This window comes from Gossypium hirsutum, chromosome D05 (genome assembly GCF_007990345.1).
Source record: "Gossypium hirsutum isolate 1008001.06 chromosome D05, Gossypium_hirsutum_v2.1, whole genome shotgun sequence".
In the NCBI taxonomy this organism is placed as follows: Eukaryota; Viridiplantae; Streptophyta; class Magnoliopsida; order Malvales; family Malvaceae; genus Gossypium; species Gossypium hirsutum.
This window is the reverse complement of record NC_053441.1, coordinates 26,367,904-26,395,476: the sequence shown is the minus strand read 5'-3', so window position 1 is coordinate 26,395,476 and position 27,573 is coordinate 26,367,904. Positions and strand designations below refer to the sequence as shown.

The 27,573-nt window shown below is 30.3% G+C and overlaps 1 protein-coding gene across 1 annotated transcript; it reads left to right on the top strand.

The window, feature by feature from the left end:
- The first annotated feature begins 15,779 nt into the window (after positions 1-15,779).
- LOC121217899 (uncharacterized) lies at positions 15,780-16,975 on the top strand. The gene has a single exon (XM_041094490.1). The coding sequence runs from the start codon at positions 16,092-16,094 to the stop codon at positions 16,890-16,892; it is 801 nt and encodes a 266-aa protein (XP_040950424.1). The 5' UTR covers positions 15,780-16,091; the 3' UTR covers positions 16,893-16,975.
- The last annotated feature ends 10,598 nt before the right edge of the window (positions 16,976-27,573 follow it).

Below are 27,573 nucleotides of genomic sequence, written 5' to 3'. Positions count from 1 at the left end.
CGGAGCCGTGTTCATCTAAGGTGGCTGCTAAAACTTGTTGATTTTAGAGGAGCCGGTGAATTTAGTTGGGGGTCTGCCGTCTTGGCAACATTATATCCGGAGATGTGCGGGGCGACGCGACCGAGGAGAGCAAACATCGGAAGTTGCCTTTCACTACTGCAATCATGGGCACGGTTTCGCTTTCCATTTCTACGTCCTCGAGTGAACCACCCATGTACATTCCCACTTGTAACGAGGTAAATTTTATATTACATTTTTGAATTATTATGTAGATTTATACAATAAAAGTATGCTAAAAATTTATTTAATTAGGTGGAATCATCCGGCAAGTTTTCATGGATTACCGTCTGAACTTGAAGATATACGGCTTCTATTGGACCAACGGTCGGAAGTAGAAGTAAGTATTATTGCAAATAGATATTTCCATACATTCGCTAGTCGATTGATATTTAGTATTTAGTATTTAATATTATGTATATAACTAATATTTCTATCATGTTCATATAGTTTCAATGGACACCATACGAGCATCCGGCAATTCGGGCAGTAATCCTGGAAGAGTTTTTACAAAATCCGAACGCTTGGCACGTGAAAGTGGTGTTGATCAACTATGCAACCGTGGAGCCCCACCAGACAGACAGAGTGCTACGACAGTTTGAATGTAGACAACTGATTCCTGCGAACCCTGAGGAGTTTAACGAGCACCACAAAATCGACCTTCGGCAATTAGGTACGGATTGGACTAGATACTGGTCCGAGTACATAGAAATGTGGAAAAATCGGCATGAATATCTACCTACTCGGGAAGCAATCATCGTTCCGGAGTTAGCGTGTGTTCCAGAATACATGCCATGGTTTAGGATCCATGGCAAGCCGTATTTATTTACACCAGAGGAGAGGCAACGGCAATTACGTCTCGGAAGGGAAAGGTGCGGGCCTCTAAATCCAAGAGGAGAAGACTTCGAAGGCAGCCCCTCAATGAGGCCCAGACAGTCTCTCGGTGCATCATCAGCGAGCATGCAATCACCGGCCCCAGCGAGAGCACCGGCGCAGTCACCTGACGCAGCAATTCAACAGATGATACCCACGCAATCGCCTTTCCCTATGATGCCAGGTATGTTTCCTAGCCCTTATATGTACTCTAACCCTTACATGTATCTTTTTCCGAATACTATGGCAAGTTGGAGCCAAATTTCCGGTTCAGCTCCATTTCCTGTTATGCCGAGCGGACCGTCGATATCTAGGCTAGCGGCGCAGGAGGGATCGACTATGCCTTCAGGGATCTCTCCTTTTTACCAATCGCCAGTAACGTATGGCTTTCAAACACCGTCGCCGTTCATGATGCAAACACCTCCACATACACTATTCTTTGAAGGTGGATCATCATCCCAAGTCCGACAACCAGATGCGGAACCGGAAGAACCACAACCACCACCGGAGGAAGGACCACAATCACCACCAGAGGAAGAACAACCGCCGCCGGAAGCTAGAGGAAGGAGGAATCCAACGCGCAACCGTAGACGGCCGCCATGTGAAACCGAATCCCCCGATCATAGACATTGATTGACGTATTTAATTTTATTATTTGATGTAATAAAATAGAAGTTTATTTGATGTAATACGCATAGAAATTTTTTAAGAAAATTTTGATATTATTTGATATAATAAAATAAAAACCCTAATTTAATTGAAAACCCTAACCTAACCCTAACCTAAATTAATTAAAACACTGATCTAACCTAAATTAATTAAAAACCCTAACCCTGACCTAAATTAATTAAAAACCCTAAACCTAACCTAAATTAACTAAAAACCCTAATCTAACCTTAACCTAAATTAATTTAAAACCCTAATCTAACCTAAATTAACTAAAAACTCTAATCTAACCTAAATTAATTTAAAACTCTAATCTAACCTAAATTAATTTAAAACCCTAACTCTAACCTAAATTAATTAAAAACCCTAATCTAACCTAAATTAACTAAAAACTCTAATCTAACCTAAATTAATTTAAAACCCTAATCTAACCTAAATTAATTAAAAACCCTAAACCTAACCTAAATTAATTAAAAACCCAAAACAAACCTAAATTTTTTTGGCTTAATAATTTTACATATTTTTTTGGCTTAATAATTTTACATTTTTTGAACACTTTAATAACCATTAACACAATTTTTGGACTTAAAATTTTGAGATTATTTGATAAATTTTTCTAACCATTAAGAAAAATTTTTGGCTTAATAATTTTACATAATTTTACATAATATTAGATCTGGTAAAATGTTTTGACTGGTACTAACAATTAAGAAATTAAACTAATTTGATAATTTAACTAACAATTTATACAATTATCAATTAATAATTGAAGAAAATATATTTTTTTCTAAAATTACATTCAGCTATTGCGATTAGGGCATGATCGACTTGTATGGCCTGGGTTCCTACACCATCTGCACAACTTCTGCTGACTGGATGTTTCTCGGATATCCATATTGTTCCGTATTCTAGTGGAGCAAGGTCGACCCTTTGGTTTGTGACGCAATTCTCTATCCGGTAACAGCTTAAAAGGAGCAAGAGATACGGGCGGCCACTTACGTTCATCTAGGACCGGTGGGAAAACATGTCTCCAAATGTTGTACATGTTTTCTAGTTTGTACACTTCGTCCACATAACTCATTGGATCCAGACGAAGTTTCTGGCAAGCTGCAATAACATGAGCACATGGATAACGAAGTGCATCAAACTTCCCACAGTCACAAGTCATGTTTCGCAAGTGTACACGATACTGCCCGCCAACAACACCTTGGTGCGGTCTGTCAAACTCCGTCACGCGAAACCATAAATTGTCTCGATCGTGACATACTGTGTGCATGATGTTTGCCCTCGCCTTCGCCTTGTTAATTTCTTGAACCACCTTACTGCACCATACATGGCCACCCTGCATCTGGCCAGCATAAGTTGCTGCTCGCTTTGGAAATAGCGCCGCCAAACGGAAATATGTCTCTCGTACAACCGATGTTATCGATAGATGACACGTTTCTTTAATAACAGAATTTATGCATTCAGCCAGGTTTGACGTCATATGGCCATATCGTAGGCCTCCATCGTATGCTTGTGTCCACTGTTCGAAACGTATGTTACAAAGGTAGTCCGCCCCTTCTCCATTTTGGGATCGTAAAATTGCCAACATCTCCTGAAAACGATTTTTATTTATTTCATACCCTGCCAATTGGAAGATAATAGCGAATATTTTATACCACTTCTACCAATAAAACTAATTCAAATTGACAAACGAAATAATACAGTTATAAACTAAATACCCATATTGATCACTTGTAGTCGTTCGCTCTTGGATGGATATTGCCTGTAGTAGTTCGAAGCAACGTGTCTTAGGTAATATTTATGGTGTGTGCGCTACCATAAGCTTCCCTCTGGATCAAATGCAGCTAGTATACCGGCGCCCCGATCTGAAATAACACAGATATCAGGTTGGAGGCAGACATGCCTCCTTAATCTAGAGAGAAAGAAATCCCAGTCATCAGATGACTCCCCCGGTGTTATTGCAAATGCAATTGGAAGAATTCTCCCAGAGCCGTCCTGTGCCACTACACCCAATAGCCGATGAGTATACCTACCGAACATGAATGTACCGTCAATTTGTACCAACGGCTTGCAGTATGGAAATGCGTCTCGACATTGCTTAAAGGTCCAAAATAGGCGTTTGAACACTTGACATCCACGTAGCAATCGGCCGTTGTAGTACGCATGTTCCGTTTCAAGGTCTGTGATGGCACCTGGGACGTATCTCTCTAGCACCTGACACCACTACCATACTTCATTATATGAGGCGTCCCACCCACTATGCATCTTCTCCAACGCCTTTTGCTTAGTTATCCAAGCCTTACGGTAAGAGGGTGTATACTCCATTTGGCTACGGATATTGGCAATTATCACCGGCACTGAAGTCTTGGGATCTGCTTTTATCGTGGGCATTATCAAGCTGGCTAACATAGCTGAATCCATTTTGGGATGATCTTGTGAAACACCTACAGAGGGAGTACATTAGATAATGCAACATTGCAAGATAAAATTATTATTCAGATACATTCAATCATGTACCTACAAAACATGTATGTGGACCTTTGTACTTTTTTATCTCCCACAACCCCGTCCTTTTCCTTAACGAGGCGACAATTTTCCATGAACATATGCCGTCTTGCACCGCACACTTCGCCTTAAACTTATCAGATTTTGATTTAACGACGTGGTAATTAACGCCATTTTTGATGCTATGCTGTTTCAAAGCACCAATAAAACTATCCTTGTTGGTAAACTGATTACCAACTTCAAGTTCATCGTAATCTACCCTCGAACTTGTATGATCGCGCAACCGGTGTGGTAGATCTGGAAACTCTAACGTATATCTGCTGACAGATCGACATTATGCATGTGGGCTGGAGGTGAGTATGCTCTGAATCGTGGATTTTCTTCATCATCTGAACTCCTTTCAGCATCTTCACCTTCTGTTGGAATAGGCTCCGGTTCAGAAAATAATCTCACTTCTGCACCATCCGGCCCGAGCTCTCGAGGTGGATCCACATCGAAGTCATCTTCTAACCCACAATCATCTGCAGCGTACGACGTCCCCTCACCGGTTGACGTCGTAGGTAGTACGTCATCCCTTCTTCTGGGCATTTGATAACGTCCCCAATTGGATATAGATTGCTATCCACTAGAACTTAACGCAGTTCCCAGTACGTATTTCCAGCATCAAACGTCCAGCCACCGACGTACATGTCCCATCCACCAACAAAGCGTCTTGCGGGGGATGTACATTCGACACCTCTACCGAACATGGGCTGTTCCGTATTTTGTAACCCGGTTACCGAGTGTCGGCCAGAGGTCGTATATACATCTCGAACACCGGACAGAAGTACATCAGTTGGCGACGTAAATTGTACATATAACTCAATATAAGTTGCTCCACTTGCAAGATGAGTCTGCACCATTGCCTCCAAGCTACGAGCACATTTTATGTCGAATGAGTCATATGTCACCGGATCAACACAAGAACAAAATCGATACGTGATTGACAGAACTTTCATTGGCGTCATTCCGAAGATTTTACACCTAACTCTTTTACGAAGTCCTGTCAAATCTATGTTCTGGTTAAATTACAGTCGCACCGTATTCTCCGACAAAAAGACAACACAATTCTCGGTGTGGCAAACCTCACCATCGTAGTAAATAACAACACTAATGCGTTCACTCATTTTGAAACTCTAACTTTCTTAGGCTCTCTAAATTGTTTCTGCTATGACTTATGAATTTTAACAACATTTTCTGCCTAATTTATAGCCTCAGCCCAAACTTGCTACTGTAGCAAAATCGCGTCCACGAGGGCGCGATTTCACAATTTCTTCTCAAATAGCATCCTCGTAGAAACGATTTTATACTATTTGCTCAAAAACATCAGAAAAAATTATTTCTTACATGACCTACTGTAGCAAAATCGCGTCCACGAGGGCGCAATTTCACAATTTCTTCTCAAATAGCATCCTCGTAGAAACGATTTTATACTATTTACTCAGAAAAATCAGAAAAAAATCATTTCTTACATGACCTACTGTAGCAAAATCGCGTCCACGAGGGCGCGATTTCACAATTTCTTCTCAAATAGCATCCTGGTAGAAGCTATTTTATACTATTTGACCAGAGACGTCAACTCGAAATAATTTTTTTCGAGACCCCTAAACCCTAAGAAGCCTACACCGAAACCCTAAAAGCTAGAGAACCCAAACTTGTAATCAACGTCAAAATCGCGGCCACGTCAGCGCGATATGCTGACGTGGACGCGACCTTCTGCCATTTACCCTGACATCGCGCTGACGTGGCCGCGATTTCCCGGAAAATGGACCATTTCGGTAAATAATCAAAAAATCGACCCATTTTGGTAAATTTAAAAAAAAAGCTTTTTCTGGTAAATTGCCCTCTATAATCCATAATATGTAATCAGTAATATTATATATATGAAAAATATTTGATGTACTGTTTGTAGAGTTTTTAAATTTTATAAGCAAGTCAAAAGCTTGATAAGTGTTCTTTAAGGGTATAGTAAAATGTTAAAAAGTAAATATTTAAAAAAAAAATCGCATGACAATTTTTTAAGGCTGCTTGTGAAATAAAAAAATAATATACTTGTGTGCCAAATATATATATATAATATGTAGTATATATAAAAACACGAGTTTAGGAAAACTTTTGAATCGACTAGAATAAACTTTGTTTTTTTAATATATTACTAAATTGACATTTAAAAATAACTGTAATGTTTAATTTAGAATTATTAGTTAAAAAATTAACATAAAATATAAGTTACGATAATTATACATTTAAAAGTAATTATAATTTAATAAAATTTTTTATAATTATACATTTAAAAATAATTATAATTTACATTTACATTTATTATTTAAAAAAGTTTGATATAAACAAATTTTAAAATATAATTATTATTTGAATAGAACTCTAAGCTTAAAATATAAGAAAAAGTTGTGATAATTATAGTTATAATTTAATTTAAAATTATTAGTTAAAAACAAATATAATTTAAATTTGGCATTACTATAAAAATTGATTTTTTTAAATTGTGCTAATTTTATTTATATAAAATAGAGTTAATAATTGAATAGAACTCTAAATATTTTAATTATCAATTATTTAGTATTAGAGTTATATACCAATTAAAATTTAACTTTAGTTTTATAAATAAAATTAGGGCAATTAAAAAAAAAGAATTCTTCCTAAATTGTCTATTTTGATGAACCAGCTCTTACCAGAGTTACAAACAGACAATGAGGGACAAGGAATCCCCTTTGTTTTCTGTATTTGCTTGTTTTTATTTCCCTCCCTCTTTACTGTTCAAAGACAGAAAAAAAAATTTAATTTAATTTAATAAGATCTTGCCTTATTGTAGTCACATATTAGACACTTACCCCTGTTTTATTTAAATTTCATTTATGAAATACTTTATTGACTCATTTTATATCATGGATCAAAGAAGTTAAATTCAAAATCGGTAGGGTATACTCTCTTTTCGAAACGAAATACGAAGAAAAGTTACCATAGAACTCTTTGGGTCATCTGTCAGTTGCTCAACGAATTACTTCTTTGGAATGTTCAAAAAAAAAGATTACTTGGTTTTCTTTTCTTTTTTTATTAATTTAATTAATATATGCTTATTCCATTCCATTTTTCCTTCATTTCTAATTATTTTAATAGGAATCTCGGTATCCACCAAAAAAATTAAATCCACGAAATGAAAGAATTATAAAATCGTAAGACTTGCCTTTCAATAAAAAAATAGATGTAAAAAATTAGAGATTGTTCAATAATAAGTTAGAATTATATAAAAAAGAATGGAGCATTAAAGTAATGGTTGTTTATGAGGTAATATCGAATCGTATTTGTACAACAATAGCACCAAAGAGAGATAGAATATTATTTTAATAGATGATGAAGTAATATAATATTATACTATTATTTTTTAATTTTTAATTTTTAATTTTTTTTGTAAGTCGATTATATTACGTGGAGCAAGCAGTGCTAAGGCTTAGTTTGGATGGGCGGTGTGTTTAGCTCCGGTGAGGTTAAAAACAGCGGTGGCGGTGAGATTAGGTACTGTAGCGGTGAGATTGGATAATGTAGCAGTGAGATTAGAAACAGCGGTGGAGTGTGTGTTTGGATTCAAACGCAGCTGTAGCGGTGAGGTGAAAATAGAAAATGACTTTTAAGGACATTAGATTAAAAATGATATATCATAGAAGTTTTTAAAATTATTTAAAAATTAAAAAATTAAAAAATTATTAAATATTATTATTAAATATAATTTAATAAAAATATATAATTTAATAAAATATATTGAATTTACAAAATTCAATCACAGCTTAAAAATTACATGAAAATAACAACTTAATTATTATTTTTTAAAACAAAAAAAGTTTGCTTAAATAATTCAATTAAATTATTATCTCCTGATTAAAAAACAAATCATTCCTCTATGAAACAGGGAAACGAAGCAAAAAGAGAGTTACGATCTTCCTAAATTTCACTTTCAATGAAGTTGAACTAAATTTAGGGTCCGTTTGATTGCCAGTAAAATGTTTTCCGTAAAATGATTTCTGGAAAATGTTTTACTTTTCTGTAAAATGATTTACCAGAAAATATTTTATGGTGTTTGTTTGAATCTGTGTAAAATATTTTCTGCTGTTTGGCAGATTTCCTGAAAATATTTTCTGGAAAAGTTTTTTTTACATATATTAATATATATTAATAATTTTTTATATTTTAAATTATTTTTACATATATTGCAATGATTTATTTATAATAATACTCAATTATTAAGCTACAATATTAATCGTTAAATTGAAAAAAACTAATATCAAATAAATTATTTGTAATTGTGTTAAAAAAACTAGTATTGAATAATTATAAATTGCTTCGAAACCACAATGAGTACTAGAAATTAATAATATTATCCAAATACATAATTAGTAGTACACCACATAGTAACAACATTGTCCAAGTGCATAATATACCTTAAAAAGGAACATGCTTCGAAAGTAGCATCTAAATTTGAACTACTGTGAATTGTTAAACACAGGTCCAAAGTCGTAACAAACTACTTCATTGTCTCACCATAAGCCCCAAGTCATTTTCATTGTCTATTACACAAGAACCACTTACTGGTGTAGCACACGTATTTTCCGGGGAATGATGAAGGTCCAATGGGTAAGTGTAGTTTTGCTGCGAAACAAGACTGCCATCGGGTGAAAAACTGGCTGTCGAAGAAGAATTCTGCATACTGGACGATGAATCAAAGGTGCAGTATCGCTCCAGGTTAGGAACTGAATGTTGCACACTATTGCTGCCATCATCAGAACCTGACTGGTATGGCTCTAAGCTCTGGTTGGGAGGCCAACAATAGGACTTCAGCTCTTGCACGGGCCAATCAATGCACTGGGGAAAGGGAGCAGAAACAATAGGACTAAATTCATCATTCTACATACCTTTTAAGCAGAAACAAAAAAAAATCATATATCTATCTATAAACTTATTGTGTAAGCGAGCAAACAGAGGTTACAGAGCAAACCAAGGGGAAGGGGAAAGGGAAGGGGAAGGAGAAAGGGGAGAAGAAGGGGAACCAAAGATCAGAAGAAACAAAAGAGGAAAAGAAACAAAAGAAATAATATGGGTAAAAGAGGAAAAGAAAAAGCAACTGGAGTTGCTAAATTTTTACCGGACCAACAATCTCCAGTTAATTTGGGGATGACCAGCGCGGTGGAGGCTGCTTCTCACCGGACTGGCATGCTGAACCAAAGGGCTGATCAGTGCGGTTGCTGCCATTTCCCCCCCCCCCCAATCGCACCTCACTGGTATGCAATGACAAACCAAAGGAGCCCTAAGTCTGTTATCCATTATATGTTTGGTATAAGAGAAACATTTTGTAGATTTGTTTTGAAAATAAATTCAATTTCAACAATTATTTTTAATTGTTATTATATCTTTTTTATTTACTTTCTTACGTACTTTTAAATTTGTTTATTATTTCAAGGGTTTTATGCATTAATTTAATTGTTTGTTTCAATTGTTTTTAAAATTTTATTTATTTTTTAAAACTAATTCACTTTTAGTATAAATTAAATTAATCTTAACTTAATTAGCACAAATATATATTATTAATGAATTAAAAATGTATAAAAATTCACGTGCACATGACATTAGAAGCTAGTATATATACGAGTTTGAATTTTTTTTAAATACCTTTTATTTTCCATCGTATTACTAAACTCACATTTAAAAAGAATAAGGGAAAGCTACACTGTAGGTCACTTTAAAATAATGTTGTTTCTATTTTGCTCACTCTGGCTTTTTTCAATTTAAACACTTTAATTAATATAATTGCTCAAATTGGTCACTACCGTTACAAATTCTATTAATCCACCAACGAATTACTGATGTGACCTTTTTTACTAAAACTAGAGACCTCGTTGTAATTAGTCCAAAATACTTTTCTTTTGTTATTTGCAATATAAGATTAAAGTTTGTAAATGTTCTCTTTTTCCTTTTTCTTCTTGTTTGTTTATCGGGAAAAATAACAAAAAAAAAAAGAGAGGATAGTTTTGGCTGTCCTAGATGACTGCTAGTAAACGATGTCATTACTACTCATATTAGTATTACACTCGTAGGAAACAAAAATAAATAAATAAATAAAAGACTAAAATTTCAAAAAAAATTAATATTTTAACAATAAAAAGAAAAAAAAAAGAAAAACTCTCCCAATTTATCTTCAACTCTGACAATTTCCTTTCAATTTTCAAATTATAAAAAAGTGGAGCATGTGGTTGGATGTCATCTACGGAATTATCATTTACTAATTGTTTCGACGCTTCTTCTATGGTGGCAATGATGTTTTAAATGTCGAAATTTCTGATTTTAGTGCTATTTTCTCCATCGACAATCAATACTTTTTTTGAAAATTTCAATAATATTTTTTAAAAATTATAGTAAATTTATTGGTTTTGGTACAACCTGTCCCTAAGATGATTGATTGTGTAAGTATTATTGGATTGTTAAGCCTTGCTTGATTTCTTAGAAAATTGATTTCGCGAGATGAACTTGATTAAAAAGTAAGATATCTTAACTTTTTATTTAGTAACCTTAGTCCGGTCATTAAAATAATATGTATTTTCTATTAAAATTTGTTAACTTGGAATTTTGATTAGGTTGTCTTCATATGACGTGATATATGATTGCCAGAAAATAAACATGTTAAATTGAAAATTTTTCACAGAAACTACCAACAATGATAATGATTGGACTGGGATTTTTAAATTGAAAAAGTAGGAGGATTGAAATTTTAACTTTTAAAGTATAGGGACCACATATCAAATTCTATACAAGTACAGGGACTAATAACATATTTTAACCTTTTTGTTATAGATCTACTACCTTTACAGTTTAAGGCTTTTCTTTTTCCTATTCTAGGCTTCTAGCATTGATTCCCTAAAAGTATTGGACCTTATGGCCCATGGCTAAGTGGCATATTGGGCTATGCCTTTCCTTATTATAAAAAAAAAATCCTCAAGAAATTAATTCTGTTATTTTCTATTTTCTATTTTCTATTAAGAGTGGAATTGGTCATCCATACACAACGAGATTAAAAACCAAATAGAATGGCTAAAGATTTTTATTTTTTATTTATAATTGAGAAAGTGGCGAAATTAGAAAATATTTTTAAGGGGTGGAATTAAATTGCATATTTTTACGATAGTAAAAATATGCTTTCAATATTTTAATAGTTTATATCTTTATAATATTTGATGAAATAAATTAAAATTTTATCAATCTTAAGAAACCAAAACATAATTTTATCTTACTAATTTAAAATTTTTATAAATTATAAATGGTTTTTTTTCATTTTAGAGAGGTCGAGACCCCTGCCAACCTTTAACTCCACCTTGACTGAGAAGGCATCCTTCAACCCCATTAAAATTAGGATGCAGCTCAAATATAAAATCTAATGTTTTTTAGTAAGCCCCGTCTCTGATCTACTTCTCATGTGAGCAACACTTTCATCATCCGTGTTATTATTTTAAATATGCCATATTCAATTTTCTTTCAATTAAGGAACCGTCAAAACACACATAAATGTGATACAAATCGGGTGTAGAGACGAAAGGCGAATGCCATGTCGGTTAAATCAGCATTGGCTTGCCATGGGAATACAGTGGCAACTCAAGAAACCTCATGGTACGGAAGTACGGTGTAGTTGGTGGTGATGGTCAATGGGGAATATTATTGTGGATGTGGCTTAGGTGAACCACAAATTTTCAAAGATAGAGGGGCACAAACATGCGTGCAAATTAGATGTTTTTGTTCATTGTGTGGGGGGCAGTTGGATGCCAGCCTACGCTCCAAAATCTTCTTTTATTTTTGGCATAATTCGAAATTTAACTTTACAAAAAGAAATTATTTTATTTTTAATTATTTTTTGTTTTTAAATTTGTATATTTTGTCAAATCATCTTAAAATTTATAAAAAATTAATGTTTTTTAAACTTTTTTGATGTGGCATACACGTGAATTATCACGTGAATGACACATCAACATTTAATTAATTTTTTAAAATTTTTAAAAAATAAAATTAAAACCATTAAAATTATTTAAAAGTATAAAAATAATAAAAATAAAATAAAGAATTTTTTAAAATTTTAAAAAATTAATTAAATGACGACATGTAATCCACATGTATATTATGTCAACAAAGAGACGAAAAATTAAATAAAATACTAAAATGATTTTTTTTGTAAAATTGAAGGGTAAAAAAAATATTATCCCTTTATTTTTTTTATTTCAAGAAGGAATTTAAATTTAGAGTCTCCGTTTGATGTGAATCAAGATTTGAGAGCAACATAATTTTTTGGTCACAAGTTTATTAAGAGGTTTGATTAGGAATAGAGGAAGGAAATATCGAAGTTTAAACTATTTATGATTTTATATTTAAGAACTTTTATCTATAAATATAAAAAAATATCGATGTTAGATCAAATGATCGCCATTAAATATAAATATAAAAATACATAAAAATTTAAAAATGGTTGACACCATATTCAATTCTATAGAAAAATTCATATACGTGATGTGATTTGATGTGATGCGATCATAAAGTATATGAGTGATTAGTTATATCGATCTTATTGAGCGATGTCAACAGGATAGGGAGGGTAACCTAGATTAGTGTGGCCTTACTCTTTAGCAATATATAACATCGGTGAGGTAATCTAATAGGGTATGTTTAACTAAGGGTGTTCAGTCGTTAACCGACCCGAAATAACATTAACCGAATTAACTGACCTTTCAAAATTTTTAACCGTTAACCAAACCAAAATTTTTTCAAAGAAATTAACCGAACCAAATTTTTTTCGGTTAATTCGGTCGGTTAACCGAATTAACTGAAAATTATATGTTTTTTTATTTTTGGTTAAAAATTAACCGAATTAACTGAATTGAATCACTACATAATTAAAAACATTACATAAGTCTTTGAATCTTATTTTTATTTATTGAATTATTTGTAATTTTTATGATTGAGTTGAGTTGGGTAATTAGGTTGGGTTGGATACTTGGGTTTGGATTGGATTTAGGTGAATAGTGGACCTATTTATATATTATAATTTTATTTATTAATTTTTTCGGTTAAACCGAAAAAATTCGGTTAACCGACCAGTTTCGAACCTAATTAACCGTTAATCGAAAAATTAAAAAATAATTAACCGACCCCGACTGAAAAAATTCAATTAACCGACTGATTAATCGAATTTTTTCGATTTTACCTGATCTATGTTTAACAATTGCCCCCAGTTGAGGGGGAGTATAACATTAGTTAGGTGTTTCCTGTGTATGGCATGATGTGGGGTGTTGCAATTTTGAAAAAAAGATTGAATTTGTAACTGATGGTTTGATGGGGCGTGACTAAAGGAAACATATGCTAACCATGACTTAGGATACACATATTATAGGTGTTATGACAGATCATAGGCCACATATGAGCCTGTGGTTGGTTGCAGTTATTGCCATAATTGGGATGTGTTGATCTTGAGCTAAACACATGTAAGTGTAGTGAAGAAGTCTTGGGTCATTCTTGGCACTTTTTCTCGAATTTTTTTTTTTATCATTTTTAGATTTTCCTTCTACAAATTTACTTTTGGACCATACCTTTCGTTTGGTCTTTAGAATTTGCTGACTTGTTTGGAACATTTCCTTTAAGGGAGTTTCTTTATTTTCTCTTGTGAATTTTTTATTTATTTATCTTGTACTTGATGTTTTTGTTATTGTCATGGCTAGTCAATGGAATGGGAAATTTGGGGTAAGGGTAAGGGTAAGGGTAATTGTATTTAGAGGGCTCTTAAAAATTGTGAGTGTAGTGCCACTAAAAAAGAGACGAGAACCTTAATGGAATATAGAGATCTATAATTAAGCAATTATTAGTTTTACTTTTCCATTCCAACTGGAATAAAATTGTTGAGCATGGTAGTGGATTCAAATTTTGATAAAGGGTTAGGTTTTTACAAACCTTAACTTATACTCTTTCGAGGTTGGTTTCCATCTCTTGTTCCACTCATTTTTTGTCAATGTTGAATTCATACGGTGTTGCACTTGACTTGGGCAATTAGCAGGGATGTTTTGGTGGATTTTAGTGGCTTACTTCATCAACAGTAGAAAACACACAGAGGGCCTTTTTTTATACCTTTCAGAATATCTATTTATTTTTCTCGCCAATAAGAAGTACCAAAAAGGATTTTTGTTATTGTATGGCGTGATGAGGTGGTGTGAGCCTTATCTTAGATAATACAAAAAGCAATATACAATTTAGCAAAAACAAGCCCACCCAACCCTAAGCCACAACATATGTACGTACGGGGAAAACATGTTAGATAAGGGTTTTTAAAATTGGACTGGTAATCAAATCGATCAGGTTATTTGTTTGTCGATTAAATAGATCATTAAAATTAAAAATATATTAAAAAAACAAGTTCAATCACACAATTTAACTGATTTTTTACTTGATTAAACCGTTCTAATGGTCTTCTATGGATTGGTACTCTCGATTGATTCCCTAACCAACCAGTTCAATCGATCAATCCACTCCGATTCAAACAACAATGAATAGAAATTTTATCATTTGAGTTTTAGGCTGCTAACTCATGCAAATAATAATTAAAATACTTTATTTCATAAATGAAATTTTCAATAAAATAATTAGACATAACAATCAAATATACATAAATAACAAAATCTAGATTATTTATAATTATTTCATCTATAGGCATTTCTAGGGGAAATTATTTATGAACTCTTCTCACCACATTATTCACGGTCTCTACCTATTAAAAATAAACTTATAATCTTTGTTTCCACTTCATCCATGATCTGTCCTTACCAACTGTACATATAATGTGAAAAAAAATGATGTGTTTATTTTTAATTGGTAGGGACCATAGATGATGTGGTAAGAAAGATTCATAAAATAATTTCTCCGCTCCTAGACTTAACTATAGAAAGGAGAAGGAAAAATGTGGTACATTACCAAAACATATTAGATAGAGTATTAAGAAGTTTGATTTCCTTTAAATAGGATTTTAAATAAGATTTTTATGTTCGAGTTTTCGTAATTAAAATTCTTGTGAAACTATATTATTCCTATTTCTTGCCTCTAATATTATATAAAAATATATGTTAAAAATATTATAAAAAAACATTATTAAAAGAGTTTTAGCTCTGCTTAAAACATTCAAACTAACTCAACTTTGTTTTTAATTATGGTCCAAATATGGCCACCAACCATTAGAAAGTTTCAAACAAGACAAGACCGGAAAAACATGTGGCAGATTCTTTTACACAAGGCAATGGGTGAAGGGAGACAAACATCTAGAAGTATTTATATATCAATTCGAATTTGATCTTAAAATATTTTCTAAGTCTGAGCTTAATTAATCTAAATAATAATAAAAATATTTCTACTTATATTTAATTATAAAAATGCATAAATATTATGTATATTTATATTTAAATATTAAATCAAGCCGAACGAGCCCAAAAATGAAATTTAAGCTTAAATTTTAATCAAAGTAGACCGAGCCGAAGGACCTAGCGGGCCATCAACAGCTCTACACAGACGATTATGCATTATAATCCTATGAAATATAAAGTTTAAATTAATTCCTCACATCCTTTTCTAGCTTTCACATACGCAACATATTCGGAAGCTGCAACCCCTCTCTCTCTATAATATGGAAGTTTGATTTTGACCCGTCGCCAGCCACCGCCACCTCTTTCTCTCCATCAATGGCTGCCCCACCCCTTCCCAACATTCTCGATCATATTCATATACCAGCTTCTTAAAGCCTTCCCTCTCCTTTCGTTTCTCTCTTTTGCTTCCCTCAATTCAACTTCATATTGTAAATACCAACCACAAGGAGAAAACAAAAACCCTTCCTTCTTTCTATTGATTCTGGTAAAAAAGCAACTAGTATGCAATCTTCAAGCGGTGGTGATAACGACTTCGGTTCACTCCAACAATTTTTGAACCCCTCCCTTGTCTCTCACCACCAGCACCACCCACACACTTTACTGGCTCAAGGACTCGATCAAGTTCCGCTTCCGAGCTCATCATCGATGCAACCAAGGCCAGTTGGTGAACTTAATGGTGTTGTCAAGAATCCCAAGAAGCGAACTAGGGCGTCAAGGAAAGCACCCACTACGGTTCTCACCACTGACCCAACCAATTTCAGAGCCATGGTGCAAGAATATACTGGAATTCCTACACCACCAGGCTCATCATCATTTTCTCGAAAGCTCGATATTTTTGGCTCTGGTTCATCAGGTACCCGGTCGTCCACTCACTTGGAACCTTTACGTCCCTCGGCTAAAAGGGTTCAGCCTGCTGCAACTTCATTATTAAACAATATTCCTTTAGCTGAAGCTTCTAATATGTTAAACTTTCAAGCCCAGATTCTCCAGCCTCCACTTCAGCCTTCTCTTAATTTGCCTGGTTGTTCAGCTTCAGCTTCTTCAACAATGGCTTCCCTCGATGGTGTGAGTGGGAACCTCGGTGGCTCACATGGAAACTGGAGAGGTGGGGTTGGATTAAACGATGGGAACCAAGATCATTTCAGGCCGTTTGATGGGATTTACGGTAACACTTCTCAGAGACTGAACAGTTTCAAGTCGAATTACTCTTCAATATCGGATTTCCAACATGAAAAGGGACTGGAAAACGTTTCATCCAGAGCTCAAGGTACAGTTGATTCATGGATTTCTCCTGCAGACTAGAATAGTTTACTGAACTGTTACAAATTTAAATGTGCAGAAGTACTAGTAATTTTAATGTGAAAAGGATTTCGCTGCACTAGTCATCATATTCTCTCTTTTCGTTTCTTTTCGTTCATTTTAGAAATAATCATCAATAATTTAATTAAAATATGTTGAATCTATCATATTGGATAATTATTTGTCACCAGATTTTATCATATCATACATTCCAATATACCCTACGCGCAGTTAATAGCTATATCATATATATATATGTCTAGGATTATAGGATAATACTAGGTCGGTGATGTTCATCAAAGGTCTGTTTTATTCCTTAATTCCCATGTCCCTTCCAAGTGGCCTCGTTTTCTCTTGGGAACTGCTTGGCTAATTGTAAATTTGAATATTCATTTTTTTATATTATCTTATTATGCTCATGCTAATTTAATTTTAAAATATTGTGTTTTAATTATTTGATTTATCTTTTAATATTAACGATTATATAATAATAATAATAATAATAATAAAGAGTTGAAAGATGGTGCAGACCGATGTGTGGCAATAGTGAAGCAATCCCAATCGAATCTTCTATGCCTGCCGGCCGCAATCATAAAATATAATATTCCATCATTTTAATTATTTTATTTTAAAAAAAATCTTCCTCAATCTTAAGAAAATCCGAATCATGAAAAAATATATAAAGAAAAACCCACCGCACCAATGATACACAAAATTCATCGTCATCTCAAATCTGTCATCATCACTATCATCTATCATAATAAGACCCTTTGAAAATGATTTCTAATATAAATTTGGCGATATCCTTACATTAATAAATCTCATATTTATACCAGCGTATAAATAGAAATTAAAAATCATATAAAAAAACAAAAATTAAAAAAATTTTGAAAAAAATAACGATAATGTGACCTGATATTAAAAAACAAAATAAAAACAAAAAATATGGTGAAAAAGCCATAGTACGAAAACTCATGCCTGTTTTTTTTAAAAAGAATCTTAATTTATCCTTTAACTTTCATTTTTTTTAAGAAAATTGTGTATCATATAATCTAAATTAATTCTCAATTTTTATTCATTTTTGGTGCATATTTTCTTCAAGACAGGCTATCCTCCATTATAATTTGATGAAGCCACCGTTATCATAAAATCACAAAAATAATACTATAAAAATAATGTATACTTCTATTATATGTAAATGCACATATGGATGGCCAAATATATAATGATAAGCATGTGATTCAATAACGCCGTTTGTTGATAAATTAGATTAAATAAAAAAATTCTTTGCGTTGATGTTTTACATTGTAATTTACAAAAAATATTGGTAATGAGTTTTTTTATTAATATTAATTTTATTATAGATTTTTATCATATATTATATATATGATGTTTAGAATTATTTATAATTCCTTTACAGCCTTAAAATAAGAAGATAATGCACTTCAGCGTACTCGAATCCACATCCTTCTGTACTGGCCGACAATAACATCAATACTAATTAAACTAAAACTCAATCGATTTAGTAATGAATTTATAACTTGTGAAATTAGTTAATGTGTGAAGGAATAATTAAATTTGCCAGCAATTACATTTATTTACGGACCGTATTATTTTTTATACTATTATGTGACATTTAAAATTGGGTTCACTCCTTAATATCTCTTTTCCTTACCCAATTATTTAAAAAATAGAAATAGAAAAACAATAATTACCTAAAGTCAATAGAAATAGACTGCTTAAAAGTATTTATTATTCCTCTCTAACTCATAAATAGGAAGATAATGTATTTTAGCGCACTTGAACTCACATCCTCCTACATTGACAATAGTACCCATACCAATCGGGTTAAGACTCAATCGACTTTAACCTACTCAGTCTAAGGCACTTACTAATATACATTAATTGGCATTGGAAGAGAAATTATTAAATAAATCCTACAATCACATCCAATCATATAATAGCATATAAAATTATTTTTATTTGTCGTTGTTGACTAATAAATTTGAAGAAAATTCAGAAATTGAATTTTCTCCTTCCTTCAACCATGACAAAGTTGTTTTGATTTACATCTTGGGTATTTTTTTAAAAAAAATTTCTTTATTTTCATCTATAGATTTAAATCTTGAGAAATTATTAAAGAATAAACCAAATATTTTGATTTCTTCTATTGATTTGCATCTTGGGTATTTTGATTTTTTTTTGGCACAACTGATATTTTGATTTTAGAAAACACAATTGATATATATTTTTTGGTTAAAGATGCCATCACAAGATTTAAATACGAGTATTTAATCAAAATACTTAAAAAAATCTTAGTCAACAATCATATGTTTTATATGACATTATCATATAATTGATAGGATCATAGCTTATATGATAAAAAGTGACTACTTAATAAATCTTCCCATATGAGATATGGGAATATGGTAACCTATAAATATATATAATATTTTAAATATGTTCATAATTTATAAAAATATAAAAATAAGTAAAAAATATCATGGAATATTAAAAGTTAAATTGTATTTTATTTCTTCTACGCAATAAATGGGTAAATTAATCTCTGTGTATTAGACTAAAGAGTAATTTGATCTTTGCTGTTAAAATTTTTAACCTTTTGTACTGTTAAAAGTTAGTGTGGTTGACATATATTAATGTATACAGACCAGTTTTAAATTACAAAAATAAATAATTTTTTTAACAAATAGACTAATTTACTTTTTAATCTAACATATAAAAAGACTAAAATATAATTTAAGTCTTAATATAATAGTTTTGTTGAAGAATGAAGATTGAGTCTATTATTAGGTAAATGGCAATTTGGATGAAGAGGACAAATAATGACATGTAACTTTTTTGCTCCTTTGGAATCATGGGTGGGTGGGTCCATCCCGCTGAATAATCTGGTTTTAAGCAATTATCCTTGTTTTTTATCTTTAATTTATGGTCTCACTCAATCCATCAATTTTACGTTGATTCGTTTTAAATTTAATATTTTTTCCCTTAAAATGTAAATGCAATCCATAAAATTAGATAATTTTAATAAATACTGTAGTTTATCGCCTTTTAAAACATGCTAGTTTACCTTGATATCTTTTTAAAAATAATTTTAAGAATTATGTTTATATTTATATATATTTTTGACCTATTATAAAAATAATATGAAGATAAATAAAACAATTCCTAGCTTTGTTGTTAGGTGGATATATATGAGAGATCGTTCTATTATAGGGATCTGATTAAAATATATTTTACTATAAAATGGATAATACAATGGTTTATTTAACCTTCTAATATATACGAGAGGTCGTTCTATTATAGGGATCTAATCAGAATAGATCTTCTACTATTAAATGGATAGTACAATGACTTATTTGGCATTACAATTTTATAATAAAAAAATCATCTTAGCCTTCCATTTAATTTTTCGTCTTTTTTAACTATTAAACTTGTGTTGTTTATCAACTCTATCCAAAATGGATGAAAAATGTAAGGTTTGTTAACTTCGGTTACGTGGCGTATAAAAATATACGTGGATGCCGCAATAGCAATAAATTAAATTTTTAAATTTAAAAAAATTCAAAAAAATTATATAAATTATTTAAAAAGTATAAAATTTATAAAAATATATATTTTTCAATATTTTAATTTAAAAATATAATTAATTGCTAATAGACATACATGTGGATGCTACGCCAGCAAAGTTAACAGACGTTAACTTTTCCATCCATTTTGAGGTGGTTTGACAAACAATGCAAGTTCATGAGCTAAAAAGCTGAAAATGGGCTAAAATGCTATTTTTATAAAATTAGAAGGCTAAATAAGTCATTATGCCTAAATGAATCAATTTAATTATAGTATTATTAAAAAAATTTAATAAGACCAAATTAAAATAAAGTTAGCATTTATTGTTTAAAAAATATAATTTACCATTTAACATAACTAATATTTTTTAAAATTTTATAATTCTGTAAATAAAAATATTTTATTTAATATCTAAACATTTTTTATAACATTACAAATTTAACTTTTTTTACAAATCTAACTTTTTAAACCTTTTTTGTAACACACCCTAACCCTAAACCGTTGCCGAAATAGGGTTACGAGACATTACCGGACATATCAAATAATTTACAAATAATTCTTAAATAAATAACAAACGTATTATAATATAATCATAAATTCATATAAATATTTGTTATTAATTGATTTCATTTTTTTTTATAACTTAACGTTTCATTTATCATTCAAACATTAGAGACCAATTCTTTACAACCAAAACTTACAAGACTCTTTAATAAGACCGAAGTACATGCCACATTTACCAAATAAAAAATACATCACCGAAGTTATGCTGAAGTCGGGATTGATCTGGACGCTAAACCGGAACCTTTGACTTCTATCGACTTACGCACGGAAATAACTGTACGCTGAGTATTTCATACTCAGTGGTATTACCATAATTCAATTATAACAACAATAAACATGTAATGCACAAATCACACATACAAATTTAAACTCAAATTTCATATTTCAACTATAACAATTCATCAATTAATATCATATATCCACAATTTGAACTTGGACACATCATGAACCTTAAGTTCATTCCTCAATCTCATATCACATTTCAACTCACAATTCAACTTTTTCATCTCATTTCAGTAGCTCGATTGATCAACTCATTCGGTTTATCATTTCATAATTTACCCCTATTAATAAAACTCGGACTTTGACGTATACACGGATCCAGCCAAACACTCCAGTATGACACCCAGTGCCTCATCGGATAGTTCGAAGCAATAGTTGACACCCAGTGTCTCATTGGCAAAGTCGAAGAAAGTTGGTACCCAGTACCTCATCGAATCTATCTGAAGAAATATAGTGACATCCAATGTCTCATCGACTTGAGGTTGAAGTATCCCTGAACTCTTCCAATCCTATGGCATGCCAACTATATCCGACTCAGCCCGACTAGTTAATAGGGTCTCCAAATTCACATTTCAATTCAATTCCACCTTTTCACTTTCAATCACAATTCAATTCAAAACTCACCTTTTCATTTTTCAAGCCAATATATTCAATTCAATTCCACACATATATTCATCATTCGATTAAATTTTTTTCAACTTAATAATAATACTTACCTTATATTTCACTTACCACACATATAAATTTAAATATAGCATTTAGTAATAAGTTATTTGAATTATAGTAATACAAACTGTAAATCTCCCGTTTTAGTCCTCAATAGCTTTCTCCATTACTTTCGATGCCGATGCCTCGAGTTCTTTGTTAGCTATGAAAATAATAATTTTTACTATTAAACACAGCATTAAATTATAATAAATAATTGATTTTTATTCAATTCCTATTTATTCCCAATTTAATCCTAACTAAGTTTACTTACTTTTCTAACTTAATTCATATTTCTTTTCTACTTAATTTCTTGCCACATTTAACTCAACTATTACAATTTAATCATTTTATCAATTTTAACTAGAAACTCTATAAACCAAACCCCTAATTTAACAATTTGTTCAACATGAATCATGTTCAAAAATCTAAGAACTTACAAAAATTTAGCTTCAATTCAACAAAACTTTGTTCTAAGACTTCTAAAACATCAAAATTAAAAGAAAAGGACTTGATTGACTTACCTTTTAAAGCTTTAAAACCTTAAACCCTAGTTTTCCCTTTCTTTCTTTCTCTTTCTCTTTTTCTTTCTTTCCCCTACTCTGTTTTCGTTTCTATTCTCTGTTTCTCTTTTTCAATTCCTTTTTATTTTATTTTATTTGTTTTGTTTTGTTTTAATTATAATAATATAATAATATATATTTACTTAATTAATAAGCAATACATATTTTATTATTAAATACATATATTTATTATTATTACACATGTAATTACTATTACCATACACTTGTATTAAATCATCATCATACATTTATCTTTATTTAATTTATTTATCACATAAAAATCTTATAATGTAATTATTTAATTAATAAATATCTTTTACTTAATAATAAATAATAAATATATATGTACTTAAATAATAAGTAATTTAAATCCATGAATTACAATTGTATGCTTATTTTTATTACACATGTATATTTTATTACCATACATTTGGCTTTAATATATATAAATATATATAATTCATTAATTTAATAATATAATATCAATTAAATAATAATTTATGCTATTATATTATAATATTAATTACCGCCTCAACTATTACTTAATGGCATATTTTCCATTTTGGTCCTTTATATTTTCTTTTAATCTATAATTCAACTTTTACCCCTTATTCAATCTAATCCTTCTTCCTACTTTCTCTTAATTAAGCTAAATTCACTTAATTAAAATCTAATTAAACACACTACTAGACTCATAAATATTTTTAATAATTATTTACAAACTTGGTTTATTAAGACGGAGGCCCGATATTACACTTTTTCGATGCCCGTGAATTTTGGGTCATTACATTTTTAATAATATAAAAACTGAATTAATTCATTTAATAATAATATCTTCCCAAATGCTTTTAACTTCATTGTTCTCCCCACTTGTGAGATAGGGAGAGACCCCTCCTTTTATGTCTCTCTCACCATTTTCAGGTTCGAAAGCAGCTGCTTCAAAAGCTACAGACCTTTGCACTTCATCACACCCTTTTCATCTAACATATCTATCTCCGTGTTTCTATACTAGGAACCTTCTTTGACAAGTGCCCTTTCCTTTTCTCTTTTACAACATTATTAACACAGTTAAATTTCAAGGTCCTCTATCTCTTTAGATTATATAAAAATGGTTAAATTTCAATTTAAATCCCTATACAATTATACTCAAATTTAAGATTTAATTTTTAATATAATTTGGTACTATAATATTCATAATGTCATAAATTAATTTAAATATTTTATTCTAATTAAAATGCTAACATAAAATTTAAGAATTATTGACATCATTAAAATTCTTTGTTAAATTCATATCTATTACAATAGTTTTTTTTGTCACATGATTATTGAGTGAATACTTTTTAAATTTTAGAATGTTACACCAATAAAATTAACATAAAATTTCCACAGTATTAGCCGCTAAATTCTAAAAACTTTTTTTTTTGCATTTTATAAAATGGATTGTTTTTAAATTTAGTCCCTCTGATATACTTAAGCTTGAAATTTAATCATTATCCTTTAATTTCTCAAATAATTTGCTCTCTATATTTTATAATGTTTTTAATTATTTTAAACAATTTATATCATTTAGTTTTCAATTAAATGATATACGGTTATATATGATTCGAAAACAGATTTTTAAATCTACAAAGTAAAGGGATTAAATTATTGAAAATAAAAGTAGGATTAAATTCCAAATGTATAAAGCGTCAAAACTTAGAATCATGGTTGTTTGACTGAATTGAACTGGTTGGTTGAAACGTGCAATCAACCTTTCTTTCTTTCTTTTTTCATTATATAGAAAAATGGTCAAACTTAAACTGTACTACTTATGCTACAATCAAATTTAAAATTATAAAATAATGATCAAATTTCAATATTGATCCCTATGCTACATTCGGATTTAAGATTATATCTTTATACTTCGACTTTTCAACATAAATTGATAACTTAATTTTTAAAATGTCTTTGATTAGCTCAAATATTTTATTTTGATCAAAATGTTGATATAACTTTTCAGAATTGTTAATAGTAATAAAATTATTTGTTAAATTTAAGTCAATTGCAATGCCATTTTTTGTTACATGACTACGAAGTGAGTTTTTAAAAAAAAAATTCAAAATACCACACCAACAAATTTAACAAAAGAAATTAATGTTGTTGTGTTAACAATTGAATCTGAAATTTTAAGTTCGAAAAATAGATATAAAGATTAAATTTCAAATATAAAAAAGAGTACATAGACTTAAGTATATTTTAATATTCAAATATTTACTTTATAATTTGATTAAAAAATAATTAATAAATTTTTTAAACATTAATCTCATTATAGGTTTTTAATATATATGTTATTTTTTATACAATGCCTAAAACTACTTATAACCTTCCTTCAACTCTTAAATAGGAGGATAATGCGTTTCAACGCATTCGAACCACATCCTCCTATATTGACAATAATATCGATATTAATTAAACTAAAACTCAACACGAAACGTGATAGGGTCTATAGTAATATAATATAATATCGTTAAAAATTTGTGTTTTGGGTAAAATTTGGAGGGTTTTTTTTTTCTTTTTAGATAAAAATTTGAAGTTAAGAGAACGTAAGCAGTGATGAAAAATAGAAGGTGACGAAATTTGGTCATCTTTCAAAGGCTGCAATGTTAGACCATTTTGAATAATTGACATTTTCCTCTTTTTTAATTTTCCATTTATTTGACTATTTATTTCCTTTCGGGTTTTGTTGACCGAAGAATTTATATCAACCGTTGATTTTATTTATTTTAATAAAAAAATTAATTTAAACAGAAATTAGTTATTACACTTTGAACTTGATTGAGATTATTAAATCACGTGACTTAAACACATGAGAGTATTATCACTGATTATATGTTAAGATTTTTTGATAAATCTTAATTTTAATATTACTGTTGAATGAAATTTTGATAATTAAATATTCTTTTTCTGGAGACATTATAATTTGTCTGCCTCAAAGAGGGTTTCAAGTGATTTTCAATAAACCCATGTGTTTCCCACTTCCGATCAATACGTCTTAACGTTACCCACTCAAACTTGTCGTCTTATTTTCCAACAAGATAAAATCCATAACTGACAACTGATGCGGTGTCATCTTTTGAAAGATATTAGAACGTAGAGGAGGGTTTAGGTAAGTTCTAGCAAAAACGGGAAGTTGTGGAAAGATGTTGGAGAGGAAGATCCGAGTAAATAAGTGTAGTGTTTAGCCAAGTCCTCGTAAACCTAATTTTATTGTCCTTAATATTTATTAAATTGTTAGAAAGCTTTTTACATATACAAAATAATTTAAAAATTTAATTCATATCAAACTTGATCTAAATAAATTAAATATAAAATATAATAATTAAATTATTAAAATATTAAAAATGTGAACAGCTTAACAATATTGATTCCATATTGAAATAAGTAAATCTCTCCCTTTAAATTTTTATTATTTTTTAAAAATTACTTACAGTCACAATTAATGTTATTATGTTTTATCTAACTTCACGACTGCGTCCCCAAAATTACACCCTCACTAATGTAAAAAATTCTCACCACGAAGATATTTAATTAAGTTAAAAAAAACGAATATAAATAAAAATAATTATAAATTTGAAATATTCAATCTATAAAAATAAAATGTCGATAATGGCAAGAAAAGAGAGAAAAATAGAACACACAGATTTTATGTGGAAACCCTTAAGAAAAACCACAGGCAGAGAAAAATAAAATTCACTATGTCAAATTCGAATGATACAAGAAGAGAGACAACTACATCTATTTATAGGTTTGTAAAACCATATTCTAATCAAGGTCAAATAGAAATAATGCAGTAATGTTAAAACACTTTATTTTAATTAACATCAAATAGAAGAATCATACTTTTATACGGATTTCGCTTGTACAGCCTTTATCGTATTTTATTTAATAAAAATTTGGGTCACATATCTTTAACAATTCAATCAACATAAAACAAAATATGAATTAGTTTAGAAATAGTTTTGATAAAAAAATTAGTTGAGAAATAGAAAAATGAACAAACCATCATCATTAAAAAAATTATTCATTTAAATTCGATTCATTTACTATCTTAAAAAATAAAAATAAAAATCGTATTTATAAAGATAGGAACAGTCGTATTCACAATAATTTCACAAAAAAAAATCACATTTATCGGAAATCAACATAAAGGTTATAGGGATTGGATCAAATTAATCTTTATACTATTAAAAGAATCAAATAGATTTAAATTGAATAAATTTAACATTTTTAATTGTAATTTAATTCTAAATAAAAAAATTTATTTACAAAACTATAAAAATTTTAAAATATTAACTATTTCAAACTGTAAATAATATTTGTTAAATAATAAATATTAAATTTATTCAAATTTAATTTTATATACATTTTTAATAGTACGACATTAAATTAATTTGATATCTATCATAGGTAACTCAGCTTAAGAAACTGAAGAGAGCCGAAAGAAGTAAAAAGGCCAACGGAGTCGCTTGTTCGGGACGGTGCCTGACACATAACGGGACGTCATGGAGAGCTCAATATGGCATACTGGAATGACACGTGTCCAAAGCATGAACAAAGGAGAGAGATACACCAATGTGGTGAGATGGGAAGTCCCACGTAGGAGACAAAGTAAAAAAAGAAGAAAAAAAAACCTTTCTGGTCCCTCTCAAATTTAAAGTCCAGCAATTTAGTGCCTTTTGAAAAATCGGATCAATTAAGAATAATCAATCACGGTATTAATGTTTTCTATCAATTGTGCATAATTTAGATTGGCACAATAACAATTTAAGCCTTTGATGTTTAGATATTCAATGTAAATGTTGATAGAATATGTAGGTGTTGCAAGTTAAATTTATTAAATTAACATCAAATTGATAGAATGCGTAAAATTTAAGGGTTAAATTTGTTATTATAACAATACAAAATATGTACAATTGATAAAAATATCAATATTGTGATTAATT

Bases quoted from the DNA above. Each gene is read 5' to 3' on its own strand.
- LOC121217899 (XM_041094490.1), top strand. From the start codon at position 16,092: ATGCAATCTTCAAGCGGTGGTGATAACGACTTCGGTTCACTCCAACAA.